At 54.6% G+C, this 27,182-nt stretch overlaps 2 protein-coding genes across 9 annotated transcripts in view; both read left to right on the forward strand.

Annotated features, from left to right (window-relative positions):
• The window catches only part of OPN4 (opsin 4), a 10,516-nt gene extending 1,057 nt beyond the window's left edge, over window positions 1-9,459 (forward strand). The window contains exons 2-11 of one of the 2 annotated variants that reach the window (XM_011355351.1): window positions 730-880; window positions 1,096-1,123; window positions 1,912-2,045; window positions 2,399-2,602; window positions 3,276-3,447; window positions 3,874-4,038; window positions 4,952-5,059; window positions 5,975-6,155; window positions 7,332-7,475; window positions 9,421-9,459. In XM_011355351.1, the coding sequence (XP_011353653.1) occupies window positions 730-880; window positions 1,096-1,123; window positions 1,912-2,045; window positions 2,399-2,602; window positions 3,276-3,447; window positions 3,874-4,038; window positions 4,952-5,059; window positions 5,975-6,155; window positions 7,332-7,475; window positions 9,421-9,459 (1,326 nt within the window). The remainder of the gene's footprint in view (window positions 1-729; window positions 881-1,095; window positions 1,124-1,911; window positions 2,046-2,398; window positions 2,603-3,275; window positions 3,448-3,873; window positions 4,039-4,951; window positions 5,060-5,974; window positions 6,156-7,331; window positions 7,476-9,420) is intronic. The other variant, XM_011355352.1, reaches the window with a different exon arrangement.
• A 995-nt stretch (window positions 9,460-10,454) lies between these two features.
• LDB3 (LIM domain binding 3) overlaps window positions 10,455-27,182 on the forward strand; it is a 62,790-nt gene continuing 46,062 nt past the window's right edge. For 3 of the 7 annotated variants that reach the window (XM_011355354.2, XM_011355357.2, XM_011355359.2), the window contains exons 1-4: window positions 12,424-12,525; window positions 21,823-21,974; window positions 22,457-22,532; window positions 23,891-24,228. In XM_011355354.2, coding sequence (XP_011353656.1) covers window positions 12,433-12,525; window positions 21,823-21,974; window positions 22,457-22,532; window positions 23,891-24,228 — 659 coding nt within the window. In that variant the 5' untranslated portion in view covers window positions 12,424-12,432. Of the gene's footprint in view, window positions 10,477-12,232; window positions 12,309-12,409; window positions 12,526-21,822; window positions 21,975-22,456; window positions 22,533-23,890; window positions 24,229-27,182 lie in introns of those variants that run through there. The other 4 variants (XM_011355356.2, XM_011355360.2, XM_011355355.1 and 1 more) reach the window with 3 other exon arrangements.

A 27,182-nucleotide genomic window follows, 5' to 3' on the forward strand; every position in this document is an offset into this window, starting at 1 on the left:
TAGTTAGATTTCTTTCTATCACCACATATTTGACCCCCTTTACCCCGTCTACCTCCCCTCTCCCCCGACCCCCTACCCTCTGGTAACCACTAGTCTATAGTCCATGTCCATGTGTCTCTGTTTATCCTGTTCATTTGTTGCTTTTAGGTTTATATCCCACATATAAGTGATATCATTAACTTTCTTTATAAAGGGGAATTCTTTCCCTCTTTCATACCCGTCCTAACCAGATATATTCTAGGAGAATACAACCACTTCTTTGAAACTTGGGAGGGCATGGCATCTCAGAGGAGAGAACTCCACCCCACTCCTCCATCCCAGAGTTGAGGGTGCCTGGAATACTATTGCTGACTGTCTTGGCACTTGGGACAGGGCCCATATAGCAGAGAGGAACCCATCTAAGGGTTGGCTCTGCCTTCCCCTCAATGAAAGGTAGAGTCCCCAATTGCCAGACATGTCAGTCTGTTCTACCAGCCTCCAACAGGTGATCTGAGCCCACTCCTATAAGCCTTATGCCTCTGTGCCATGGTTTAGGAGCTTGGGCTCGACTTTAGGAAGACCTACATTTCCTTTCCAGCTCAGCTACTTTCTAGCTATGTGGGTAAGTGACTTTGGCACTCTGAGCCTCAGTTTCTACACCTTCCACACCGGGAACCCTAACCCCTCTTTCTCAGGACTATTTGAAGGTGACAGGGTTACGTGATGCCCTGTTTCTCTGTCTCTCTACAGGCAGCTGGATCTCAGGCTGCTGCCTGGGTCCCCTTTCCCACAGTCGATGTTCCGGACCACGCCCATTACACCCTAGGCACAGTGATCCTGCTGGTGGGGCTCACAGGGATGCTGGGCAATCTGACGGTCATCTATACCTTCTGCAGGTGCATCCTCTCTATGCCTCAAAGAGCAGCCCTGAGTCCTCAAGCCCCTCAGCAACCACCCCTTCCTTCCACACCTGCCCTATTTGTAGGCTGAATGGCTGAGATAGGCAGGGAGAGAATTGAAACCCAGGCTCTATCACCTATTAGCTGAAATGACTGTGGGCAAGTCATTTATCCTCATTGAGACCACGTATCTTGTCTGTAAAATGGCGTTGTGATTTACTTCATGGAGTCAATGTAATGATTAAGTTCATGTAATGCAGTGCCCAGCACATGTGTTTGAATCCTGGCTGTGCCGCTTGCTGAGTTTTATGATCTGGAGCAAACCACACCATGAGTGAGAGCCTCAGTGAACTTATCTGGAAAATGGGGGCGGGAGTAGATATGAAGATGGATGGCTACAGGAGATGAGGTTTATGAAGGAACCTAGTCCATGGAGCATAATCCTCAGTTCCATTGCCCTTTGCCACCCCTGACGGTGAGGAATGCAGACATAGTTGTGCTGAGCAGGGCCCAGACCACGACACTGGAAGAATGGAGATGAGAAGGCTGCCAGAGGGAGGAGGTACAGTCTGGGCACATGGAAAGAGGAGCCTAGGGAGAAGACACTTGGGAGAACTTCGCCTTGAGGGGCTCAGAAAAATGAGGGTGTGTCCAAGGAGAGAGTATAGGTCATGCAGAGGAGATACAGAGGTGAAAAGAAGTAATGGATGCCACAAAAAACACAGCTTCTGCTGAGCGGAGCAGCAGCCCTGGAGAGATATTGCTCTCCGCTTCATTCTGAGGGAACCACCCTCAAAAGATAAGGGTCTCAATTCTCAGACTGCACTGCCAGGCACCAGAGCTGTTTGGCTAGTACTTGCTGGGCAGCAGATGGCCCAGCAGCTCGTGTCTGTGTGCATACATAAGTGTGCATGTGCATGGGTCTGTGTGTACATGTCCATGTGTGTGTATGTGCATGTGTGCATGTGTGCATGTGTAATAGAGGGAGGCTCCCCAGCAGAAGCACCTCCTGACAGCTTCTGACCCCTCACAGGAGCAGAGGCCTCAGGACACCTGCAAACATGTTCATTATCAACCTCGCAGTCAGCGACTTCCTCATGTCTTTCACCCAGGCTCCCGTCGTCTTCATCAGCAGCCTCTATAAGCGGTGGCTCTTTGGGCAGGCAGGTAGACACTCAGGGCTCCCTTTTGCTGGAGGTGGGAGGGGGAGATTTATGGCAGCGGATGCCCACCCATGATGTGGGGTGGCCCGGATGAGGAGGTGATTTACTCTTCCTTGGCAGGGAGTGGGTAGCTGTCCTCATCCCGTGAATGAGCAACAGGGAAGACTCAGGTTTCAGTCCTGAGGCCTCCACCAGCCTCTGCCAGATGTGGCAAGTAGGCAAGGTGCAGAGGGCCTCAGGCTGCTTTTCTTAGAGGTGAGGGCAGGAGCCAAATACATGCCATCCTCAGACCCTTTCTCCCTTGGAATACATGATGGTCTCCTGCCAAGGGCTGAGGTCAAGGAGCTGTGCCCACAGGCTGCGAGTTCTATGCCTTCTGTGGTGCTCTCTTTGGCATCACCTCCATGATTACCCTGACGGCTATCGCCCTGGACCGCTACCTGGTGATCACACGCCCACTGGCTGCCATCGGGGTGGTGTCCAAGAGGCGGGCAGCGCTTGTTCTGCTGGGTGTCTGGCTCTACGCCCTGGCCTGGAGTCTGCCACCCTTCTTTGGCTGGAGTAAGTGGGCTGGGGGAATTGGAGGAGGGGAAGATAGTCTGGGAGGGGCATGTTCGAGGGGCAGGTTGGTAGACTTGGGTTGACCGGCTGGCAGGAGGGGTCAGGGAACTGCCTGGGCCTCAATGCACGTCGACATTCAGGGGGTATGACTAGCAGCAGGGAATACTGAAGCTGCACCATCAGCTATCAGAGAATGACGTGGGCTCCCATCCCTCAATACAGAGGGGAAGACATGGTTCTTGGGTGGTAGGAAGTGACAAGTCCATCTGATGCTGAGTTTGCAGTAAGTCAGACGGGTTGGGGTGTGAGGCCTCATCAGATACGAAGTTTAGCAGCAAGGCACCCACCCTTCTGGTAAAACCCTTCCTGGTGGGACCAGGAAGCTGGCTGAAACCTGGGGGAGTAGGACCCTGGGGCTCTGGTGAAGTCTTTGCTCCAAACCGGCAAGAACAGGCAGCAGTGGGCTTTGCCAGCTGTCTCCTGAGCTAGTGTCCCTGCCAGAACAGTCTTGGCAAGTTCTCCTTCATGTGCCTTGGCTTCCTCCCTGCACTGAGCAGGGCTGGGGCTAGGGCCAGTGTTCTAAGATCCCAGACCGCACGTCCAAAGTCCCTGCTGAATGAGAAGCCCAAGTCAGCGCAATCCAGAACACTGAGCCCTTGCTCCTGGCTCCCAGGTGCCTATGTGCCCGAGGGGTTGCTGACCTCCTGTTCCTGGGACTACATGAGCTTCACACCATCAGTTCGTGCCTACACCATGTTGCTCTTCTGCTTCGTATTCTTCCTTCCCTTGCTAATCATCATCTACTGCTACATCTTCATCTTCAGGGCTATCCGGGAGACAGGCCAGTAAGAGCTGGGCACGGAGGAGGGGCTAGATGGGAGAGGGGTCATGCCCCTTTGCCAGAGGCTCAAATCTGTACCCACCCCAGGGCATTTCCAGCTCCAGATGGGCAAAGACAAACTGAGCACCTGTGCTTATTGGGTAGATGCCTAGAGACCAGCACAGCCTGGTGCCTACAGGAGCCCCAAGAAACACAATCTTCTCAAGAGGGGACCTTTAGGCATGTAGAGGGTCTAGGGGGCAGAGAGGATACCGCCAGTGGAACCCCAGGGAGGCAGCTTAGATTGGATATAATGGAGAACTTTATGGGTGTTGAGGCTGCCTGCACTAGAAGGGATGGCCAGGTCCAGGGAGGCTCCCCAACAGTGGCCATGACCCTGGCACTCACTGCAACTCAAATGGGGCCAGACCCAACTTTGCACTCTTCCTAGGGCTCTCCAAACTTTTGGGGCCTGCGAGGGCCTCAGTGAATTGCCCCGGCAACGACAGCGGCTACAGAGCGAGTGGAAAATGGCTAAGATTGTGCTGCTGGTCATCCTTCTCTTCGTGCTCTCCTGGGCCCCCTACTCCACTGTGGCCCTGATGGCCTTTGCTGGGTAAGCAATGGCTAAGGGGTTGAGTGAGGGGGCTGAATTGGTGGGAGAGGGGTAAAGGGGCCCTAGGGCAGCCTCTCCCTCCCCAGTCCAAGCTGAAGCCAGCTGTCCTCACACATTAAGTCTAGCCTCACAGCCTTCTTCTCCCCCTGTGGTAAGATGATTCACCAGAGCTGGGCCTGCCTGGTTCCTAGAGGCATTAGGACACATGCTGGGGGAGCTCTGGGTTACATTGGATTTGGCCTGAGGGCCTGTAAGGGCTACCAGGTCCTGCCCGACCCCTTGGGAATACATGGCTCTCCCTGAGGTTCTGGTTCCCTCTTCACCCGGGCACACAGCCAGTGGTTCTGCTCACCTTCTGCTCTCCAGTCCTTTGTGGCAAGAGTCCGAGGACTTTGACATTTGCAGCAGCATGGACGTAGGCCAGACTTCTGAAGCACTTTTGATATAGGGAGAGCTATTAATCCTTGGAAGTATTTAAGTATGAGTTCTCCTTGTACAGAAACGGTCCCCTGGTGGACCCGCCTGTGAAGTTACTCTCAGAGAACCCGGGGAGCTACGGGCATCAGGTTTGGGTTGGGGCATGGGAAGCGCTGAGCAGAGGGTCATTGGGAATGGAGAGGGTTTATTGCCAGCAGCACAGGTTCCAGGGGACAATGAAACCCCCAACCTGGCATACTTTCCTCCCAGCCTCTCCCTTGATGGCTCTCTGGGTTCCCACTCGCCTCGGATCAGAATTCTTTCCAGCACTGCAGTTTCTCTCATGGGGCTGACTTGGCCGTGCTGGTTTGGGCCAGGCTGGGCTGTGCCCCTGGCAGAGCCTGGCCTGGAGGAAGAAGATTCCTGAGAGGGTGGTGGGCTGTGGAGTCACCAAGGAGGGCCATCTGGCAGGGGGACCACAGCTTCTTTGTTCTAGGTACTCGCATGTCCTGACGCCCTACATGAACTCGGTGCCAGCCATCATCGCCAAGGCTTCTGCCATCCACAACCCCATCATTTACGCCATCACCCACCCCAAGTACAGGTGCAGCCCTCCTCCAGGCCCTAGTCCCAGGTCCCCAGATATACCCTCATGGCCATGGAGGCCTGTGAATGGGGCAGAGATCCACCATCTTTCCTGTCTCTTGTATATACATTGGGTGGGAGCCTCTGGCAGCTATGAGTAGCCAGTGATACTGGATTGATTTTGGAGCTTGTGTCACCTTTGCTGCTCCAGCTTTCCAGGGGGCTCAGCTTGAAGGGACATCAGGGCTCCCTGGACAGTGTCCATCCCTAACTAGCGATTTTTGGAGCCGAGGATGAAAGGCAGCCAGTTTGGCTGATCAGCAGTGCTGCCCTCTATAAAGAGAAGCTCCCAGACAGTGACATCCTGGAGAGACCACAACAGGGAGAGCTAGCTACACTTCAAGGGCCCTGGCAAAGCCCTGGGGATGGTTCAGGCCCAGAGTGCTCTCTGCTGATAGAATCCTAGCATACTGGCCTCTCTCACCAGAGGGGCTTCAGTGCTTCCTTTTGTCTGGTTGTGTCAGTAACTCACTTCCCTGCTGAGGTGACCAGCAGGCTTTACCCGATCCAGCTCAGAGGTTCCCATTCACAGAGATGTGTCTTGGGCCAGCCACTTGAGGGCTGGAGCCGAGCACCTGGCTGGATCTGCTACCCTAAGGCTCTCCTTCCATGCCCATGGCCCCAGCATCTCTCTGTCCATTCCCAGCCCTGTCAGTTTCCTTCACTCCAGCACCTATCTGTCCTTCCTCATCACTGCCTATCACTCTATCATCTGTCTGTCTGTCCTCATAAACCTACTGTCTGAATCACCCTCTTTCCCCAGTGGCTATCAGTTCATTTCCATTATCCTTGTATCAGTTTGTCTATCCATCCTCATCTCTTCATGTCTGTCTGTCCATCCCCTCTGCTCTAACCAGCTGTGCCATTCCTGCAGAATGGCCATAGCCCAGCATTTGCCCTGCCTTGGGGTGCTGCTGGGCATGTCAGGCCAGCACACTGGCCCATACACCAGTTACCGTTCCACCCACCGCTCCACACTGAGCAGCCAGGCCTCGGACCTCAGCTGGATCTCCAGACGGAGGCGCCAGGCATCCCTGGGATCTGAGAGTGAGATGGTAAGAATGCTGGGCCCTCACTTGCTGGCCATCTCTTCCTCAACCAAACCATCCTCAGGCCTCCATCCAGGCAGGGCTGCCTCTGAGACTCAGGGAACCTCAGGACCCTGGGATGCTGGCTGGAAGAACCCCTCCCAACTTCCCTACAGCGTTTCCATGCACCATCACCTCTGGCAGGTAGGGCACTGGGGCCAGAGAAGCAATGAGTTGGCCCAACATCACTCAGAAGCAAAGCCAGGACTAAACATGGGTCTTCCAGCTCCAGGACATCTCTTTTCTGGCGCTACCCTTTAGAGCCACAGATTGAAAAGACTAGCATTTCTGGCCCCATATGAGCCTCCAGAGAGACAGACAGGAGCTAGCTCAGGGCCTCTTGTTCTCAGCATTAAGCCCCCTCCTCCTGGGAGCCTTGAAGAGCCCACAAGATACAGAGGAAAGAGCACTGGCCTTAGAGTCAGGGTACCTGGGTTCAAGCCTAAGTTCTACCATGTGCTCACTGTGTGAGCTTGGGCAGGTCACTCACCCTCTCTGAGCCTTTATCCCCTCCTCTGAAAGGGGAAAAATCACCTCTACATCCAAAACTGGCTAGGGTGCCCATGAGTAGATGCCAACCCCATAGTTGTTGTCAGTCCTGGGAGCTACTAGCCTGCCAGTCCCTCCTTAGGGCTTGGAGCTATTATGCCCTCTGATGTCCCCTACACCATATGCTCCCATCCCCAGCCACACTTGGCCTCCTCCATATTGTGCCTACAGGTCCCACTGTGAGCCTCACCAAGAGCCTCAGCTGAACACCTCCCACTGCCCCCATCCCTGGAAATCTCAGTTAAAGGGCTGAGGGAAGAGCTGTCAGAGGTCCCTTCCCTGAATCACTGTAGTAAAAGACACCAAGGAGTGAATCTTTTCTGTTAACAGAGGTCTAGACCCTCATTAAGACGTACCCATCCCACATGCTTTAGAAGGTATACGAGTATATGCAAGCATGTACACACACACATAACCTGGCACATGCACTCACAGTTTGCAGGGATTTGGTGACCAGCAACCCTGTGCAGTGTCATGGGCCTCACCCCAGTGAATATCATGGGGAGGATGGAGTAAGTCCTCGTGAGGAAGAAGGCAGGAGCAAGACTATAGAATGTCCTTCTCACCTCACAGTGACTCTCCTACCTCCCCCAGGGCTGGACGGACACGGAGGCAGCAGCTACGTGGGGGACTGCGCAGCAAGTGAGTGGCCCGTCCCTCTGGGGTCAGGACCTGGAGGATGTGGAAGCCAAGGCCCCTCCCAAGCCCCAGGGATGTGAAGCAGAGGCTCCCAGGAAGGTGATTGAGCCCAGCACCTGCCAATCTGTAAAGGGGTGGGATAGAGGCAAGTAGCCCAGGGAGTGGCCATGAAATGGGGAGCTTGTTCTCATGGGCAGGGCCAATGCCCTCTGAGAATCTCCCCCTTTCTGTACCTCCCAGCTTTCCCTTGCCAACCTGGAAGGCCTGGGGGTCTGTTACTCCTAGATGCTCTGAGCAGGCCTGAGTGTGGTCTGTGACTACACCTGAGAGTGTCTGTGTGTGATTGACTAACTGCACGTAGGTAGCAGATGGTGGTGGCCTTGCTGTCCTATGACAGGTATATGCATGTGTGTAAGTGTGTGTGACCATATTCCCAGTACATGCTCTCTGTCACTGTGACACCACAGGGAATGGGATTGAGTGTACCCTAATGTGTCTTCTCTAAGCTGTGCATGTGACCAAGTATGTGGTGTGCAATGGGAGGCTGGACATATCTGGGTAGGGGTGCTGCAAGCTGTGTATGTGCTCGCTATGAATGCCCTGAGATTAGGATGTCACCCAGAATACTTGTGGCTATTAAAAGAAGGCCAGCTGTCAGCCCAAGTGCCTATGGAACGGAATGTCGATGGTGATTAGAGGCCATATTCTGGAATGCTGGAAATGCCATGGGCACAGGCCCTGAGGCTGCCTCTCCCCCTCAGCTGACAGCTCCCCATCCTGGCCTTCCACTCACACCAGCACAACACCCCCAGCTCCTGGGCTCTCTTGGGCTTTCCCAGCAAGCCCAAGGCCAGAGACACTTTCCTGCTTTCCTTTTCCAAGGCTGTTCCCCCGCATGTCCCAGAGAGGGGGAGCTCTGGGCTACTCCCTATGGTTGTAGAGCCCCTGCCTCCCCTAGCTTTAGTATCCCAGGAATCCTCCACTGATGCTCCAGCCCCAAGGGGACTCACTCCCCAGCCCTGAGCCCAGGCACTGTGCATGGACACAGAGGCCAGGACAGAGGCTCGGCTGTGACCCCCAGACTGACTGGTGGGGCAATGACAAAAGGCACAATGCCTGTCCTAGGGAGACTACTGAGCTGGGGTGGGGCACTGTGCAGAGAGGGATTGCACATCAGCAGTCACCTAACATGTGATAAGCACTGCCATCGAGGTATCAGCACACAGGGTGCTGAAAGCAGAGGCAAGTCCTCAAGGGCACCCCAGGGAAGGTGGAGATGAAGTGGGGGATTGCCAGGCGGGATGGGGTTGGGGTCGAGGGGTCCAGACTGTGCCCATGCGAATGCAGTGGGGCACAGAGGAACTCAGTGTCCTGGAACAGCGTGTTGTTCTGTGACCTCAGAGGCAACCAAAGGGAACCTGGGAGCTGACAGTGGGAAAGTAGGAGAAGAGAGAGTGGCCGGAGGTAGTAGGAGCTGTGGGAAGACCCCCTCAGGTACTGGCCAGGGGCGTCTCTAGGCATGATGCTGGGGGACAAGGAACCCTTGGAGGACTTAGATGGGGCCCTATTAGAGGCTGGGTCAGCTTTGTAGGGTAACTGGGAGCCTCTATAGTGGCTGGGGAAGGACAGATTGAATGGAATGAGCTGCAGGGAGACCAGAGGAAGCCACTGCTATAGGGACAGGCAAGGAATGAGACATTTAAGGTAGTAGGGAGAGAGGAGATGCTAGAGTGCAGGCATGTGGAAGAGGAGTGGAGGGAAGAGGAGAACTGGATGATAAGGTGAGGAGAGCTCAGTCTGTACCCCAGGAGCCTGTGAACCTGGGAGACATCCCAGGGGGACATCCTGAAGACAGTCTTAGACTGCTGACTCTACCTTCCAGGCCGAGTTGCCTGCAGTCTCAGAGAAGGCCCATCCTTGACCAAGGGTACAACCTGGCCCTCCATGCAACCTCCCTTCACTACTTGGTGACCCTAAACACAGAGGAGACTGTGCCTACAGGGTCATTCATTAGGCTAAACAGGTGTGCGCTGTTTGTTTTCAGACCAAGGAGCTGCTCCCCAGCCTAGACCCTAGGATGTAGGGCAACTTGGGCTCTCCTTTTCTTCTGGGACACATCCAGCCCCCTCACGACCCCTCACACACACATACCCAGGATCACTCATGAGACTGTGAGCTTTGGAAGTGGCCCTGTCACCCATGGTATGCTGGATTCACACCTAGAAATACAAAACTCCTGCCCTGCAAAGTGATCTACACCCACTTCTCATCTCGTCAGACTGCATCTCAGGCTCAACCTGAAGACTGAAGCCCAGGCCCTTCTGCTTCCTGGAGCTGTCTGCTTCTCCTCAAATGCTGTGTGCTGTGATTGTCCAGGCAATGCTAATGGTGATGGGACACACCAGCTATTTATGAGCTGCCTCTGTACCCAGGCTGGGCATTTCCCTTACACAGAAAGCCTCACTGTCTCCCACAACCAGCAGTTGAAGCTGAGCACAGATCTTCGGGCACTGGAAACTGTTACTCACCTCTGGCTTCTCCCTGCAGTGTACTGTTTGTACTTCAGCCCACACTTTTGTGCACACATACATTTGCGGGCACACTCTCCCGTATGTACATATTTGCATGTACACCAACCACACCTGTGTACACTGCATCTGTGATTTTTCTCAAATCAGTGGTTTAAGCTCATCCCAGGGCTGTGTGGCTCTGAGAGGGTATTGGAAAATAAAAAGCAGAAAAGGTCTCAGACAAGTATGGTCTCTATCTGTTGATGCTTCAATGGGAGAGAAACCCCAGGCCTGCCCTCTTATGCCTAGACCTCTCTTCCTTCCCTCCCTCTATTCCCACCTCTTGACTCTCTCCTGAAGCCCCCATCTCAAACAGAGTGGAAGAGGGACAAAGACCAGACTTGCCCCCATTCCCACACCCGAAATGAGCTGCTGTTACCAAGAAGTGGCTCCCATCCAGCCTGTGGGTACAAGGAGGGAGGCTGATCTTCCCCTTTAAGAGCATCCTTCCCACTATCCCTCCCTTTCCCCAGGGCAGCATCAGCCATCAGGTGGGTTCTCAAGTCCAGAGAAAGATCTTGCAGCTATAGGCATAGACTAGCCTGGGCCTCCCCTTCCTTCTTTACCCCATACTGGTCATGCCCTGCTGATGGTTCCTCTCCAGGCTGGCAGGACAGATCTCTCTAGGGAAGGGAGTAAGGCTGGAGTCAGGAATGGATGGTTTGGGGCCTGGGGGAGGAGCTGGGTGCTGGCCATGAGTGGCTTGCCTCTTGGGCCAGGCCCTGGCAGAGGACAGGCTGGGCTGCATGATACAGGACAGAGGTAGTGAAGTAGAGGAAAGAACACAGGTCCCTCTCTGGCCTCTTCTAGTTGATATTTTTGTGACCTTGGGAAGGTTACCAAATGCCCTTATAATGTGGGGACTCCTTCTACCTTGCATGTTGTACGTGCCAGGCCCAGAATGTGAGGAAGGATTCTGGCAGCCGGGAAATTACTCACACCCTGCACTTAGTCTCTGGGCCCCAGCTCAGGCCAGAGCCCTCCGGGAGGGCCAGAAAGCAGCCAGCCCAGTTGCCTTCCTCGAGTCTCAGTTTCCCCAGCCAGGAGCCAGGGTGGACCTTAATCTATCTCCAGACCACCCAAGGCCTCGGGTCTCTTCTGGGGAAGGGTTTCTGGAAGTATCCTGGGCCAAAGACCATGCTGGCAGGAGTCTCGAGGTACCTAGGCTTCCCTCCCAGAACACACTGTTTCTGGGTTACGGGCTGAACACATCAAACACGCTTTCCCTTCTCTGCCCCTTCTGGCCCTATGTCCCAGCAGCTGAGATGATGGCATCCCTTCCCCTCCTCCCTGCCCCTTGCCATTCCAGCACAAAGGGCACAAGGGCCTGGCGTGCCACACTGGCAGCTGGAGCTTTCCATACTGCTGTCAAGTTTTCCAGAACACAAATGAGACAGGAGAGCCAGGAATAACCGCTGGGCGCCTAGAGGGTCTGAAGGGTGTGGGCCTGCCCCAAACCTGCTTTTAGACCCTGTGCCAAGGGATGCAGGCCGGGACCCCTCCACCCCCTACAATCCCCCCGCCCTGCCTCCTCCCCGCAACCCGCCCACTCCTCTACCCAGCATTGGGAAGAACCCGTGCCCACTGGAAGCCAGTTATCTGTCATGAGTCCCATGAGAATGAGCCCATGCTCCAGTGTGGCCTGAGTTCACTCCCTGTGTGACCTTGGAAAAGTCACTTAACCTCTCTGATCCTTGGTTCCTGCCAGGGCAGTAGCCTTTCAAGATCTGAGGGGATAATGGAGTGAAGGGTCTGGAGCTGAGCTTGGTTGTACCCAGAGCTGCTGCTATTATGATCTTTTTTATGGCTGGACAACCTTGGGCTGGTTATTGGTCTCTTGCATGGAAGCTCTGTTCAGACAAGCTGGAGGCTCAGCTTGGTCCTAGGGATCATCAGGACTGCACACCGGGTAAGGTACAAACTCTCACAAGTGAGCACAGGGCAGCAATAACCTAAGTGGAAAAGCCCCTGCCCGAGGGAGCTCAGCTATGGTGTTCTGGGCAAAGGTGTGGGTGCAGCTGGGGAGAGTGCATGCATCTAGGCTCTCTAGAGGGCAGAGGGATCAAGGAGAGCAGGGAGGCAAGAGCATTATCACTGACCAGCCAGTCCCCTATCCTGACCCCTGGGGGGTAGTGGGTGCTGGACACTTCTCCCCAGGGGCTATATTAGCCATGTGAGTCACAGTGGATCGGCTGGGAGGCCTAAGCGGGCGGGCACAGTGTAGGGTTACAATCCATTTATGGGCGCAGCAGAGGGCAGATATCAGTGTCGATGGCATTCGTTCCCAGCTATTCTTAGGAGTCTCTCAGGAGCTCCACGCAGTCTGGGCAGCCTGGCCAGGCAGCAGCAAGAGACAGAGCAGGCAAGGCCGGGGGTTTGGGGGTCGGGGGCAGGAGCAGAAGTATGGGCTAGGGAGGCGGGGTGTCTGAGGGCTCTCTCACTCCACTCTTTCCTTGTCCACAGAGACTGCTGCTGTCAGCACCAGCATGTCTTACAGTGTGACCCTGACTGGGCCTGGGCCCTGGGGCTTCCGTCTGCAGGGAGGCAAGGACTTCAACATGCCGCTCACTATCTCCCGGGTAAGTTGTGTTTAGAGGGGTGTGTGTGTGTCCATCCATATGTCCTTCCCCAAGGCTCTTGAAAAAGAGAGCATGCCTCATCCTTAGTCTGGGGGCTGGGAGAGGGCCCAACTGGATGCTGCCCACTATAGACCTCTGGTCTCAGCCACAGCTGTTCACCCACCTGAACTGGCCAGCCTGTTTTGAGAGTGAAACATCATGAGCAAGTGGCAGGTATTTTGAGCAGAGAAGGAAGTGCCAAGTTTTCAGGGCAGGTAGGCAGGTGAACAGAGGACAGCAACTTCCTAAGCCCTTCCTTAGCAGGGTGGGCTCAGGATGCCCCCAAACCCAGAACATTTTTCTGGACGTGAGCGACTACTTTGGAGAGAGGACTCCTAACAGGTGACAGGTGGGTATCAGAGCTTGCGTATCAGGGCTTGCATATCAGGGCTTGAGTCTGGATTGGGCAGGTTACTGGGTTCTAGCAGCTACTCAATCCCAGACCCAAGATAATAGCCCACCTTCCTGGGCCTTCCAGGGACCTTGCACTGGCTGGCCTCATGAGTCTGGGCCTTCCTCCTCACCTGCCCAAGGTAGGGACCCATTCACCCACAGCTGCTTTGTCTGCCTGTCTTACATCTTATTCTGCATGCTCACCTGGGAAAATGACCCATGTCCTGCAGTATCTGTGATCAGGGAACAGCACTGCCTGATGGCGATGTCACGGAACATTGGAGAATATCCAAGTAACTCTATTGCCCCTCTAGAGACACTGAAACCCAGAGAGCCGAGAAGCTAGATCTGCTTGAGAGGAAGCTATCTATAAGAAAGGACTGTTTTAACCACTGCTGCCTCCCCAGCACCTACACCAGGGCTTAGAACATAGTAGGTGCTCATGTAACATATGCCAAGTAAAAGGAATCTCCAACAAGTCTAGCAGAGCTGGGGCTGAAGGCCCTGAGGCTCAGGGTGGATTGTGAGTTGTGCGAGGGAATAGACAAGCCCTAGTGGAATAAGGCTGAGGTGGCCCCCAGCAGTACTGGTGTGGGCACAAGGGGACAGGCTGAGGCCCCAGGCTGTTACTGGAGGATGATGGATGATGGGCAGAAGTGTCTGGGTTGCTGCCCACCTGGGAACAGGAAGACAGTTTTTTCTCCAGAGCAGCAGAAACTTTCCTTGGGCCCTGGGGGTAGATGGTTACAGGAAGGCAGCCAGGGAAGGCCCGAACAGTGCTTAGCAGAGAGGGCAGGGAGCCAATGCCCCTATTGGAAAAGCAATCCTGGTTGTGGAACGTGATGTGGGCATAGAGGCCACATTCCTCTGGGGCGGGGCACTGGCCTGGCTCCAGCCCAGGGAAAAGGACTTGCCCTCTATCCTTCCATTGGGGAGCTGGCTCATTCTAACCTGAGTCCACACGCTTCCAGACTCACTGCCATGGAGACCACAGGGTCCCACGGTAAAAGGACACCTAGAGACTTGCACACCCTGCCTGATGATGTGGTGACACATGGGCATTTGAGCCCAAGTGGACGCCTCCCCCGCCCCCCAGGACCCTGCAAAATTCCTACACCCATGGTTACAGGGCTCCTCCCTGTATGAGGGGCTGTCCACCTTCACTCTCATATGTCCACCTGCCACATACACTTGGGATTGAGCCCAACTCTCTCCCAGCCCCACCATCCTCAAGGCCTCCTCCTGGTGCTCCCTGTCTCATCCTTGCGGGTGAGAATTAGCCTCCTGGTTCAGTGGCACCCAGGATAGCCAATTACCTCACACAAGGTCTATGTACCACCTGGCCTGGCTAGCTCAGGGCTTAAAGGGCAGCATAGGGACCTTAAGCTAGACAGCAGGAAGAATGTTCTCACTGCAGGGAGGGGGTGTATTAGGATGTACTGGAGCCAATGACTAGGGGAGACTTTTAAAAATAGAACCCACAGCTTAGGCAGGGCGTTGGGGGACGGGCATAATGACATCTCTGCTTTCTACAGGGGCACACCCCAAATCACCAAGGCCATGGAGCAAGCTAAACTGGACACTGGGGCCTCCCCAGGGCTCTTGATAAACTCATCTGGTGGGCTACTGATACCCAGAGCTTGGGTGTCCCAGGCTTGGTGTTGCCAGCCTGCTATCCCACTAGGGCTGTGGTAAATGGGCCCTTAGGCCCGTCTGCTCCAGGAACTTCTCTCCCAAGGGGATGCAGGGCCACAGCTCTCTGGAGAGACCTTTCTCCCATCTCAGCCATGATCCACTTCCCACGGGAAGCAATGGTGCTCAGGTGACTATTGCAGAGGGGGAATTAGCAGAGGCAGGGCCTGCTCATTCTCAGTAGGGGCCAGCACCTCCTGCACATGCACTGCAATCCTGAGGGAGTAGTCAGGCAGGCAAGGCTTCAGAGTCAGCAAACTGAGGCTTGAATTTGCGCACGAGCTCCTGTTGGGCCCACTCCTGTAGTAAGCCCTAGCACCCATTCTTGCCCCGTCACCCCTCTGGCTAGGGGCTGGAAAAGCACTGAGCGGGGTCTGTCCTCTGACAGCTGTAGGTGCAGTCTGCTGCTCCTCCTGTAAGAAGGTGGCCACCCGCAGGCTGGATGGTAGCTCCATTCTCACTCTACCTTGCCCACAGGCCCCATAGCATCAACCTTGGGGCAGCAGCAGCCCCTCAAGGGCTCCCTTCAGTGGGTCTCAACTTGAGGACCCACAGAGAAGGGGGTTCAGGAGGGAGACTTGGAGGGTGGAGGGGGAAATGCCTTTATTTATCCTGGACAGGTGCTGGCTGGGCCTGCAACATGAGCTGCCCTCTCATCTCCACCCTCCCCCAACCCCAGCCAGCTCTCCAGGATGTGGGGGAGGGGTGGGAGTAGCTCCAAAGGCCCAGCCCCCACCCCACACCCAACTGCTAGTCCAGAGGCTGGGCCACGGTCTGGGGCCTTGCCCTTGGCACATGTTGTGGTCCTCAACTTTATGGAAGAGGTGTGTGCTTTTGTTTGGCTCTGCTACTCACAGCTGTGTCCCTTTAGAAAAGTCAGTTCACCTGCTGAGTGTCAATTTATCCATCTGTAAAATGAGGATAGTGCCTCTGTGAGTCCTTCCTAACATGTACCTGTGAAAATACTTTACATTTGTTTTTCCTCAGGGACTGGTTGTGAGATTGGTGGAGTGGTGGGCTGAGCCTGGGGTGGGGCCTGTCTCTCTGCTCCACCCACCAGCCCAGCAGACTTGCCTGAGGACCAGGCCCTTTGCAGTTTTTCTGTTCCAGTATTTGTCAGACTCTCCCAGCTACAATGGGGACATAGAGGACAGAGGGTCCCCAGGGAGGGGGAAGGCCGAGACTATTCTGGGGCAACTGTGCTGTTGATTCCTGGAATTCTGAGGCTGCTGGAGCTGTTTCTTGGGCAGCGCTTCACAGTGCTGACAGGTCATGCTGTTTATAGCCACCTTGAAGGTCAGGCAAGTCTCTGGAGGGCTCCTGTGGGGCTGCTGGGGTACCCCCCTCCCTCAACACATGAACAAATGGTGATGATAGCAGACAGACCCACAGCGGGGGAATGCATTCTTAGAGGTCCCCCAGCCAGGCCAGGCCCCCTCCTCTCATGCTTTTCTTCCCTGGTGCTCAGAGCTGTGCCTGACCCTGTGAGGGCCCTGAAGGGAGTAGGCACGAGGTCGAGGTCCTGGGTCCTGGGGAGTGGACCCTCCAAGGCCCTGTGCCAAGACACAGGACACCAGTAACTTCCTGAGCAGTTCCTTGGCTCCCTAGGTTTAAAGGCTTTGTGGGACAGCAGCCAAGTATGAAGAGGTTTCCTGAGTAAGGTCTGCTGGGCTCTGCTGGGGCGGCCCTCCAGCCTGGGAGACGTCTCCCTAGTTCCCTGTGTCTCTACATGGTCCCCTCTCACCCAGGGGCTATTTATCATTTCAAAGGCCCTCCACCCCAGAGCCTCCCATTCCCAAACACAGCTTCTCTGACCCTCTGGAACCAGGCTCCACCTCTACTCAGGAGCCATCTTGAGAGGTGTGAAGCAGACTTTGCTGTGTCCCAGGGCTCTCTGGGGCCCAACGAGAGTGATGTGCCCATGGGAGCATTCTACAGGTGACTTCCGAGACAGACAGAATGGTGGGCCTGGATGAGAGGAGAAGAGAGTGACTCACAAGGCCAGGGAAGGGTATGGTCAGCTAGAGAAGGGACCAGTGACCCCTGGCTTTGGAGTGGTGGTGGCCAGAGCCAAATGGGTGGGTGTGAGAGCGATGGGAGATAGTAGAGGCAGGCTCTGCTGATCACATCTTGGAGAAGCCCAGAGGTAAAGAAAGAGAGAGAAACATGACAGGAACCAGCTGGAGCAGCTAAGGCAGGGGAGGGAGAGGCTTTTTTTTTTTCCTTTCTTTTTTAAAAAGATTATTTTCATAGAGCAGTTTTAGGTTCATAGCAATTGAGGGGAAGGTACAGAGATTTCTCATATACCCCCTACTCCTATGTATGCACAGCCTCCCCCATTGCCAACATTCCCCACCAGAGTCGTACATTTATTACAACAGATGAATACATTGACATATCATCATCACCCTGACATTAGGGTTCACTCTTGTTCTAGTATAATCTATGGGTTTGGACAAATGTGTAATGACATACATCTACCATTATAGTATCATACAGAGTATTTTCATTGCCCTGAAAATCCTCTGTTCGAGGAGAGGTTTTTTGAGCATTGGCAAGACTCTGGTTTGTTTATGGGCCAGGATGGGGTTGAGAGTGGGGCCATGGGGAGACAGAGTTTCCAGTGAGAGGATGAGGGATGGAGCAAGGCCCCAGGGAAGCCAGATGGGACCAGAGTGGAGTACGGCATGATGGTAATTTAATCACACAGTGTAATGCACTTAGGGCTCCACGGGAAATCCCCTGGGGTGGTCAGCCTGGGAGGATGAGGAGATGCTGCAAACTACACCATCCACAGCATCCACTAGCTACCCTTGCTCCCCATCCCCTAACACCCCTATACAGGCAAATCTAGAGGAAAAGGAAGGCGGGGGCCTTTCTTGTTTTGAACACTGAGAGTGATGGCCGAGAACTTCTGCAGAGAGCCCACCTGCCTTCCTGACTGCAGGGAAATGAGGGTAATAGAAGCAGATGGTTTGGATGCCCCTGAGCCCCAGCCAGTGTCTCACTTCCCCGGAAACCTTGACAGAGAACTTCTTCCCCACCCCCAATACCCCTCCACCCCGCCCCCAGCTAATGTGCGGGTCCCTCTAGGGACAACAGGCTGGCTCAAAACTGGTCAGTCAGGGTAGTCTCTTGCACCCTACTCTCCGCCAGCTCCAGATCTTGTTTCCTGCAGCCTCCCGGCCTTGGCCCCTCTGGCACCTCCGGGAGAAGGGGCCAGGGGCAGCACCTATGCCTCCTTGGTTGGGAGCTTCTCTGAAACTTTCTCAGCTCTGCGCCCTCCTTACATAATACCCTATTTAATAATGCAATGCTAGAAGCCATCTTGGAGAAAGGCACTGTTGCTCTCCTTACACAGAGGGCATAGAGGCTGGCATTGCAATCTCAGGTCTGGGTCAGACCAAAGTCCACACTCTTCCCTTTGCTCCCTCTCCCCCAGGCACCTACAAGTGTCTGGGGCCACCACTGCTCCTGGCATCGGTTATTCCTGTGCCCACTCTGGGGTGCCCTAAGACCACATCACAGCAAGGTGAAAGGACTCCTGTAAGACAGGTAGCCATCTTGGCCCCCAAACACCTTAAGCACATTCTAGGGAACCTTTGAGACAAGACTTTAGGCCTGGAACTTTGCCCAGGGCTGGTTTCCCGGGTAAAAGGTGACTAGTGACCGGAGAAGACTGAGAAGTGAAGTGGAAGTGAAACAACTACTACAAATTGTTTTTTAAATGCTTAAAAGGGGAAAGACTAAAGAAAAAAACCTCCAAAGATTTAGCTGCTTTGGGTCCTTTCTGGGACAAGGGAAGCAGAGAGGAATAGTCAGATAAGAGATCCGTGGGTCCATCAAGCCTGGACCGCATCCTTCACTGCCCTGGTCTCTGGTTGAGAGTACAAGTGTGGCCTCACCCTTCTGCAGAGAAAGCTACTACTGTGGTGGAGGGAGGAGATCTAATGGTCCTTGGGCCGAGCTGGGGGTCCTTGCCTCCATCCTGCCTCCACTAGGGGAAGCTGGGCAGAACTAGAAGAGCACTTCCCTACAAGAGGATGACAACACCCTCCACCCCACAGCTCAAGGGTTCTTGGGTCCTGCTCAGGGCAGCCAAAGGCCAGGCTAGCTGAGCCCTGATGGGCATACACAGGTGCAGGCAGACAGGTGCCAAGGGCAGGCAAGAGTCAGCTCTGTGGCTTCCCTCGGGGGAAGCTACTGACCAGACCCCAGGAAGGCTGAACTCTTCCTTAGGAACAAGGACCACCATAGCCCACGCCCGAGGATGAGAGGGAGCAAGGCAGGGCCAGGCAAGTGGGGCGGTGGGAGGCCCAGCGGGAAGAATTAGTGTGAGCTAGCCAATGCCTGAGGGAGAAAGATGTCCCCAAGGCAGCTCCACCCCCCCACCCTTCGCCCCACTCCACCAGGCTTACCTGAGCTGATGTGTGGTCTCACCCATCCTCTCTTGGACGTCACTCTGATGTCCTTGCTTATACTGTCATCTGTGATCTTCTGGACATAGTACTGGTCCTGTCTGGCAGTTAGCTCTATAGGCAGCAGGCCTGTCCTTCTGGCTGGAGTCTGTGCTGCCACCTCCCACCTAGGAGCTCCATTCTTCAGGGTGATAGCCCCTTCTCTGTAGATGTTTAGAAGAATGTGGGGAACCCTAGTGTGGGGGTTTCACAGTGTGGGGGAGCCTGGCTGTGGGTACTCCTGGTGCGGGGAGCCCTGCCAGCAGTCCACCAGGAGGGCAGAGGTATTGCACACTTCGTTCTGAATGGAAGCATACCGGTGTCTGCTACTTTCTCTGAACTACTTGAATACTCAGATGTATTAGGTGGATGGAGAGAGGAGTTAGAGTGTGATGCAGCAAGTTGAGTGATATGTTATGGTAGAACCTCAGCGATGGGTATTTGCATGTTCACTGTAGAATTCTTTCTGCTTTTTCTGTATTTGAAGATGTCTATAATATAGTACTGGGGAGAGCACAGGCCTGAACATGAAGCCAGGTGTAGGGAAAGGACAGGACTGGCTTAGCAGCTCATTTGCCCTCAGGAGTCCCCACTCAGCCTGGAAAGTGTTTTGTTTTTCTTCCTGGTTGCTTTTCACCCATTATTCAACTCCTTAAATGAAGGAAACAACATACCCTGTCATTAGTAGAGGCTCCCTGTGGCTTAGGATTTGTAGAGAAGGACTATGTGCATTTTGAGAAGGCCTGAGTAGCTCCAAGACGCCCCTATGGGAGCTGGGCAAGCAGGCTGGACTCTGCAAACAGATGATGTGGCTACCTGGCAATCTAGGGGTTTGTTTTTCTCCTGTCCTTGTCTATTTCAGCAGATTCAGGGATTGGGAGAGGCTGCTCTGGGCAAAGGTGGCCAGTGTTTAAGCAGATAATACAGCTCTCAGGGCTGAAATGATTGCTCGAGGCAGTAAGTGAGGCCTCTCCTGTCTCGCTGTTATCATTGGATCATCATACACTGTTCCTGGGCTCATCCTGTAGAGCCTATCTAGGAACGTGTTGGAAGCTGGTGACAGTAAAACTCTGGTTTAGATGAGAGTTCTCTGTGAGGGCCCTGGCAGGAAGCTTCTATCCATGTCTGGGAGCCCAGGGCCTGGCAGGAGGCCCTCCCAGGCTTGACAAACAAGGCATGGGACTGTCTCCAGGTCCTCTCTGAGCTTCTTCTAGGATGGTCCCCAAGCGTTGGCCAGAAAATGACTTCTGCAAGCATTAAGAGCAGACCTTGTGCCTAGGGTATAGCCAGGAAAGTGACTGGGATGTGTCCAGAGAAGCCAGGAGGACCGGCTGGTGGGCAGCTGGAGAGGAAAAGCCAAGGGCCTCCCTCCAGTCACAGCATGGTAGGGGGTGTGACTCCCAGAGGCCTATCCCCATTTCCTATGATATCACTGGGGGTGGGGCCTGCATGGCAGTTCACATGATGTCACAGGGGAGTCTTCCCCATGATGTCATGGGAGTAAGGTCACAAAGTCATTCTATGTGATATCAGCAAGGGTGGGCTTGCATGATATTCCACATGGTGTCATGGGAGTGGGGCAGAGTCTCTGTGATATTCCATGGAATGTCACTAGGGCAGGCCATTCAGAATTTTGCATTTGATGTGATATCACTGCAGGTGGGGTCTCCACAGCCTTCAGGGTGCTATTACTGGAAGCCAGACCTGCTGAATCTGGCATCGTACATGATGTCATTGGGAGTGGAATCTGAGCCATTGTGGCATCCCAAGTAATGTCCCTGGGGGCGTAGCCTTCCTGACATCACATGGGGGTATTCCAGGGTGGAGCATATCTGACATTCTGTGCGCTCACACTAGGGGCGGGGCCCCCAGACTCTAATATTCTGTGATGTCATCAAGGTGCAGGATTTGGGAACTGGCCCCCACTTTTACCTCCCCTTCTGGAAGGATGAAGCCAACCTCAGAACACTGAGCCCTGCCCCTTGTCCCAGCCTTGCTCCTCCAGGCAGGGTGACGGCTCCCTAGTCCACTGTACCCCTGCCATGGTAGCACTAAGCACTCACACTAAGATGTATTGTGAGGGAGCATTTGACCTGCCTGCTGATCTAGCAGTGTCTCTGTGATGGTGCTGAGTCTTAGGTCCTGAGTATCCCCTGCCTCTTGGAGCCTGGGAAGCGCTCTATAGGTTTCCGGGATGCAGGTATTGTAGTAAGCAAGCTGGTATAACAAACAGCCCCCAAATCTCAATGGCTTAGCATAATGAAAGTTTATTTCTCTCTCATTCATCATCCAATGTGGTGCTTCTTAGTTATTCTCCTCTAAGTAGTGACTCCAGGATCCAGGTCCCTTCCATTAGTGGCTTAGCTATCCTCCTCTGGGTCCTCTGCATCCAGTCAGCCCATAAGCAGAGAGAGTGCAAGATGGCAAGGATGGCTGCTTGGGGGAAGACCTGGAAGTAGTGTGCACTGCCTCCATCCACATTCCACTAACCAGAGCTAGACTTAAAACCAGACTCAGATACGACAAACTAGGAAATGTGGTGGCTAAGTACCAGCAAGAAGAATCAGGCTCAGTGAGCAGCAGATACTAGCAACAGTGAATGAAAGATAAAATGGCAGGTGTCTACTAGAGGATGGCAGGTAACTCTTCCCTGGGGACTGGCTCATCCTCAGGCCCACCCTCCTAATGCTCATCTCCCAATCTGCTATTCTCTCAGATCACACCAGGCAGCAAGGCGGCCCAGTCCCAGCTCACCCAGGGTGACCTCGTGGTAGCCATTGATGGTGTCAACACAGATACCATGACCCACTTGGAGGCCCAGAACAAGATCAAGTCTGCCAGCTACAACCTAAGCCTCACACTGCAGAAGTAGGTGGGAGCTCTCCAGAGCAGAGGGGAGGTTGGGATGTGGGCATCAGGGGCCCAAGAGAGGAGCTATCCAGTAGCAGTTGTGTGGCCCCAACCCTGTGATACAAGGCCTCGAAGGGCAGTGAAGACAGCCCCTGGACTAGAGGAAGGACTAGGCCTAAGCCATCGTCAATCACCTCTCATATCTGTGTCTCAATTTACAGATGAGGCTGAGAGGGTGGGTCCAGTTTTCCCAGGAAGCCTCCCAAGGGCCTAGCAGAAGCCGGTGGCTACAAAGTGCCCAAGGGCTATGACTTCTCCATTCTGATCAGGCTCAGTGTCTTTCTGAGGACATCCAACTGACAGGGTGGACAGCGGGTTTCGGCCCCTCTGATCTGGTTCCCCAGTACTCTATTGCTCTCCCCTGGCCATCCCTGATGAGGCAGGAGCTCCTGGCCCCACATGTGACTGTCTTCACTTGGTCTCATTTCTGGTTTTTACAGGTCAAAGCGTCCCATACCCATCTCCACAACAGCGCCCCCGATCCAGTCCCCTCTGCCAGTAATCCCTCATCAGAAGGTAGGTGCCAATAGTTGATGGCAGGCTCCACTCTCAGCCATGGTTCCTAGGGTACAGGCCCTGCCTGGTCTGCCTGCCTAACTCTTGCCTGGACTACTTGAGGTGAGGTGAGGGACATGGCTGACCCTGGGAGGTGAGGCAAGCCTCAAAGAGAGGTGTTTGAGTCCCCATGAAATACTAAGTGTGGGGTGCCTGCCTGGGTGCCACGACCTCGGGCCTCATGGCTGGGCTGATGTAATACCGGCTTAGACAGCAGTGTTCTCAGGAAAGGGGACGTCCCAGGCAAGACAAGGACAAGTGTCCAGAAGGCTTTGACTCTCATCCTCCTGAGGTGGGATGGGTGACGGGGGGAAGGGGAGCTGTGGCATGAAAGCTGGAGGCCCCAGATTCAGCTGGTCATCCCAGGAGGGGCTCCTAGGCATGGAGGGGCCTGCTGGCCCTTGGAGTTTCTCCTCTGACCTAGGCTCTGTCCTGCTGATTTCCATTCCTTCTCCCAATTGCATGCCCCTATAGCCCAATCAGAAATGCTGGTGGTGGCCAAGAGGCCAGTACAGGAGAGAAGGTGGAGCCCTGGCTGCAGACCTCATCCTGTGCTCCAGGCCCCTTCCCAGTTCCCTCTAAACAGCTCAACCCTGTGGGCCCAGGGCATGGGCGGCCCATCCCACCTCTCCTACAGGAATCTACTCCCCACCTCTCCCTGTATGACCTCATACTTACTCCTGTCTCTTCGGTGAGGCAGAGTGGGCAAGGGGCAGAGTGAAGAGAGGGGAGAGGAGGAGACTGAGGGGTTGGGGTAGGAGACAGATTGGGGAAATAGGCAGAAGGATACTTGGGAGAAATCGCAGAAGTAAACCAAGGGAACCAAGTGTCAGCCCCCTATTTCCTTAGTTTTCCCTCCTGCACCTGCACCCTGCCTGTCCACCACCAGCCGGGGGGAACCCCTTCTCACTTGCCATGTGAGGGCCATAGAGCAGAAGGCTGGGCTGTGCCTACCAGGTGCCCCCGCTCAGAGGTGGCTCCCCCCACACCCTGAGACCTACAGCCCTTTTGTTCCAGCCCTTTCTTCCAGTCCTGCAGGCAGGCTGGCTTGGCTTGGCTTTCTGTGTGAAGCTTTGCATTTTGTCCAGGTGGATACCAGCATTGGAGCTCAGAACTGTGTGCTTCCCCTGTTCTTCCTGACAAAACCCTTCTCTTCCAGGTGCCCTGTCTGGCCCCACCTGAGCTCAATGCAGCAGGCTGCAGGCTGCGGAGCTCTCGCACTAACACCTCCGTTTCAGGTCCATGCAGAAACACTTGGACATGTGTGGCCTCTAACCGCTCTCTTCTCTCTCCCTTGCATGACGTCTACCCTGTGCCAGGACCCTGCTCTGGACACGAACGGCAGCCTGGCGGCACCCAGCCCCAACTCCAAGACAAGGGTCGGCCTGGGCACCCCGGAGCTCAGGCAGACCTTTAGCTCTTCCTTCTCCCAGACCTCCGTCTTCTCCTCACACACAGAGGCCTCTGATCTCGGCCCTACACAGGGCAGCCCAGGGGCCCTGGACTCACTCAGCCAGAAAATGCCACTGGGCTCGAGCCAGCCAAGGCAGTATAACAACCCCATTGGCCTGTACTCGGCAGAGACCCTGAGGGAGATGGCTCAGATGTATCAGATGAGCCTCCGAGGGAAAACCTCAGGTGCTGGACTCCCAGGAGGGTAGGTAACGGGTGTACAGCTCTCCACTGGTGGTCTAGGGCCACCTGGGTCCTTGGTGCTCGGTAGAGTCCTGGTCAGGTGGTCAGAGCAAGGAGCTAGCCTCAATCCACCAGCCCTAACCCCATGAGGCAGCTCAGGCTGACAGCCATGAAAACAATGGTCCTACTGACATTTGCCATGAGACAAGTGCATCATTGCTTTATGCAACCACCCTAGAGTGATGTGTCAGATTTTGCAGAGGAGAAAACTGAGGCTCGGAGAAGGTTAAGTTGAGATCCAAGACAGGACAAAGCTTGCTACCTCCAGGAGCTCTGGGACAAGGGGACAGGCTGGTCTCTACCCCTCTCAGAGCCCTGAGGCAGGAGCAAAGAGGAATTAGAGAGGTGGGAAAGCAAGTTCTCTAACGCTGGGGGTGGTCTGGGAAGGCTGCCCAGAGGTGGGCACACCTAAGCTGGGTGCAGAGAAACTTGGCAATGGTGTGAAGGGAGCAGGCTTGTAGGACTGACCCTGGCTAGGGTGGAGCAGCAAGGAAGCAGGACCCGAGGAAAAGGGCTGTGTAGAGCAACAACCCATCCCCCACCCCCTGAGATCTAGCTCGTGGGACTCTGCGAGCATAGGAGTGAAAAGAACCTAGAGCCAGAAGATGTCACAGAGGGGCCCAGGGAAAGGAGCCCTCAAGCAGAGCATATATTAGCTTCTAAGCCCTTCATGTTTTTTATCTCGTTTTAACTTCTCCCATGACCCTAGAGCCGGCTGAGTCAGTGGTTAGGGGTACATGGACATGAGACTGTCCAGATCTCAAGGTTACTGGGAGGACTGAAGGAGACAACACATGGGTAGCACTGAGCTCTGTTCTGGCACACTCAATACGTCCTACCTGTTGTCATTGCCTGAAGTCACACAGCCTGGGTCAGTTGACCCAAGCCCACGCCCCTCCTTTGCCCTTGCCACAGAAGGTAAGATTTTGTGCTCCCTCAGCTCACTGCTGTCCTGGAGATCCCCACCTCCCCCGGTCCTCCAGTTCTTTCTTGGATCCTGAGTGAAGCTGGCCTCGGACATTCCACAGTCTGAGCACCTGGACCCTGGCTTCCCTGGACCGAGGTGGCAGAGACATATACCCCCGGCTTTTCCAGCAAGGAGCTTCTGTCAGAAAACTTAGGAAATGGCAGAGTAGAAATGGCCCCCTTCTCTGCCTTGGATAGTCTGATAGCTCTTTCTTGTCCCCCTGGGACTGGCACCTGACAGGGAAGTCAGTCTCTGGTGGACTGGCAACTCCATGAGGTCCACCTGCAACGAGGGCAATGTCTCCCCTTACCAAGCTCCCAGTCTGGGCTGGGCACCTGCTAACAGTCCATGGGCTTTAACTAACACGACTCTCCCAGCAACTTCAGAGGTGGGCATCATTTTCCCCACTTATAGCTGGGAATAGAAGCCCAGAATCTGTGAGTAATTTGCCCAAGGTCACACAGCTAATGACTGGCAGGACTGGCACTCAGGTCAGCCTGACTCCTCCTTGCAAGGAGACAGGGATCTACCTACCTGCCCAGAGAAGTGAGGGGTCAGCCCTGTGCCTGCTTTCCATGACTCCCACCCATTGGCACAAGGACTTCTCAGAACCTGACAAGTGTTACTTTATACTTGACACTCAGAGCATCAAGGTCTAACAGTTTCCTCCAAGGGAAGATGTGCTAGAAGAGGGAGCACTTCATCCAAATGAAGGCTGGTGCTGTTGCCACAGGAAGGGTGGAGCCTCTGACTTGGACTAACACCGGTGGTCTCTGTTGAGCTGAGACATTACCTTCGATAAGTGTCTAACTGCTTGAAATCCATCCACTGTACACTTAACCTATGCTGAGGGCTTTACTCTCAGCATTCTATTTCGTCTGCACAACCTGTCTGTGCGGTGGGCACCACCATCTCGATTTTATGAATGGAGAGACAGAGGAGAGACAGGTGGGTAACCTGCCCAGAATCACAGCACTAGGAAGAGGCAGGGTGAGGATTTGAATTCTGTCCTGTCTGGCTCCGAAAGGAAGTTCCTTCCCCTACTCTCCTCTTTGGCAGCTTCTGTCCTCTTGGGAGGCATGGAGAGGAAAAGTGGGTGCGAGGACAGGGGGTCTGAGCATCCCTGCAGCCCTGTTCTCCTTGTACTCTCTGGGGCTGGCACTGAAGAGCAGTGTCCCTCAAGCCACTAGGTGCCAGGGCTCCTGGGCTGATCTTACATCTTTGGGTCATCCTCCCCAAGACCTGGGTGCTGCCTCTTCTTTGAGCTGTCTGCCGCAGGCATCCTAGCCTCCAGGTCTTCAGGAGGAAGCTAAGCAGGGGACAGGAATCAATGCCAAAGAAGGAGCTGGCTGCCCAGGCAGGGCAGGCCAGAGGCAGTCCCAGAGGCCAACACTGCCCTCTCTAGGGTGCATGGCTGGTCAGGGCAAGAGCTGACTCTGCAGCTGTCAGGACTGGCCAAAAATGGAGAAGGAATGGAAGATCTGTGCTGGCCCTTTCCTAATATAGCTCCTCTCGCAGCTATTTTTGAGCCTGGGAGGACAGAGGAAATTATATCAGCTCTGAGACGGGCCTGGAGCTGAGATGGGCCACTGTGAGGCTACCTGGAGCTTGGGGGCCCCTGGCTTTGGCCTGGTTCCCAAAAGTCCTGGACAAAAGATGACCAGGGTCAGGCCAGCTGGGACACAGGCTCCCAGTCAGAACCCACGGTAGTCATATCTGAGAAGGTGGCAGAGTTTGGGGGCAAAGACGCTACCTTCTGCATTCTTCCCCCCTCAGGTTTCTGACAGGGCCATAGCAGCTGCCAGGATCTGCTGCTGTAAGGAATTTGCATTTAAGAAGATGTAATGCAGGCAATCCCTCCACTATGGAGATGGTGCTCCAGAAGGCATGTTCGCAGATAAGAGCAAGGGTGGGGTTTCTCTTGTAGTGTCCAAGATGGGCTGCCCTGG

Source organism: Pteropus vampyrus, unplaced genomic scaffold (assembly GCF_000151845.1).
Source record: "Pteropus vampyrus isolate Shadow unplaced genomic scaffold, Pvam_2.0 Scaffold20, whole genome shotgun sequence".
Lineage (NCBI taxonomy): Eukaryota > Metazoa > Chordata > Mammalia > Chiroptera > Pteropodidae > Pteropus > Pteropus vampyrus.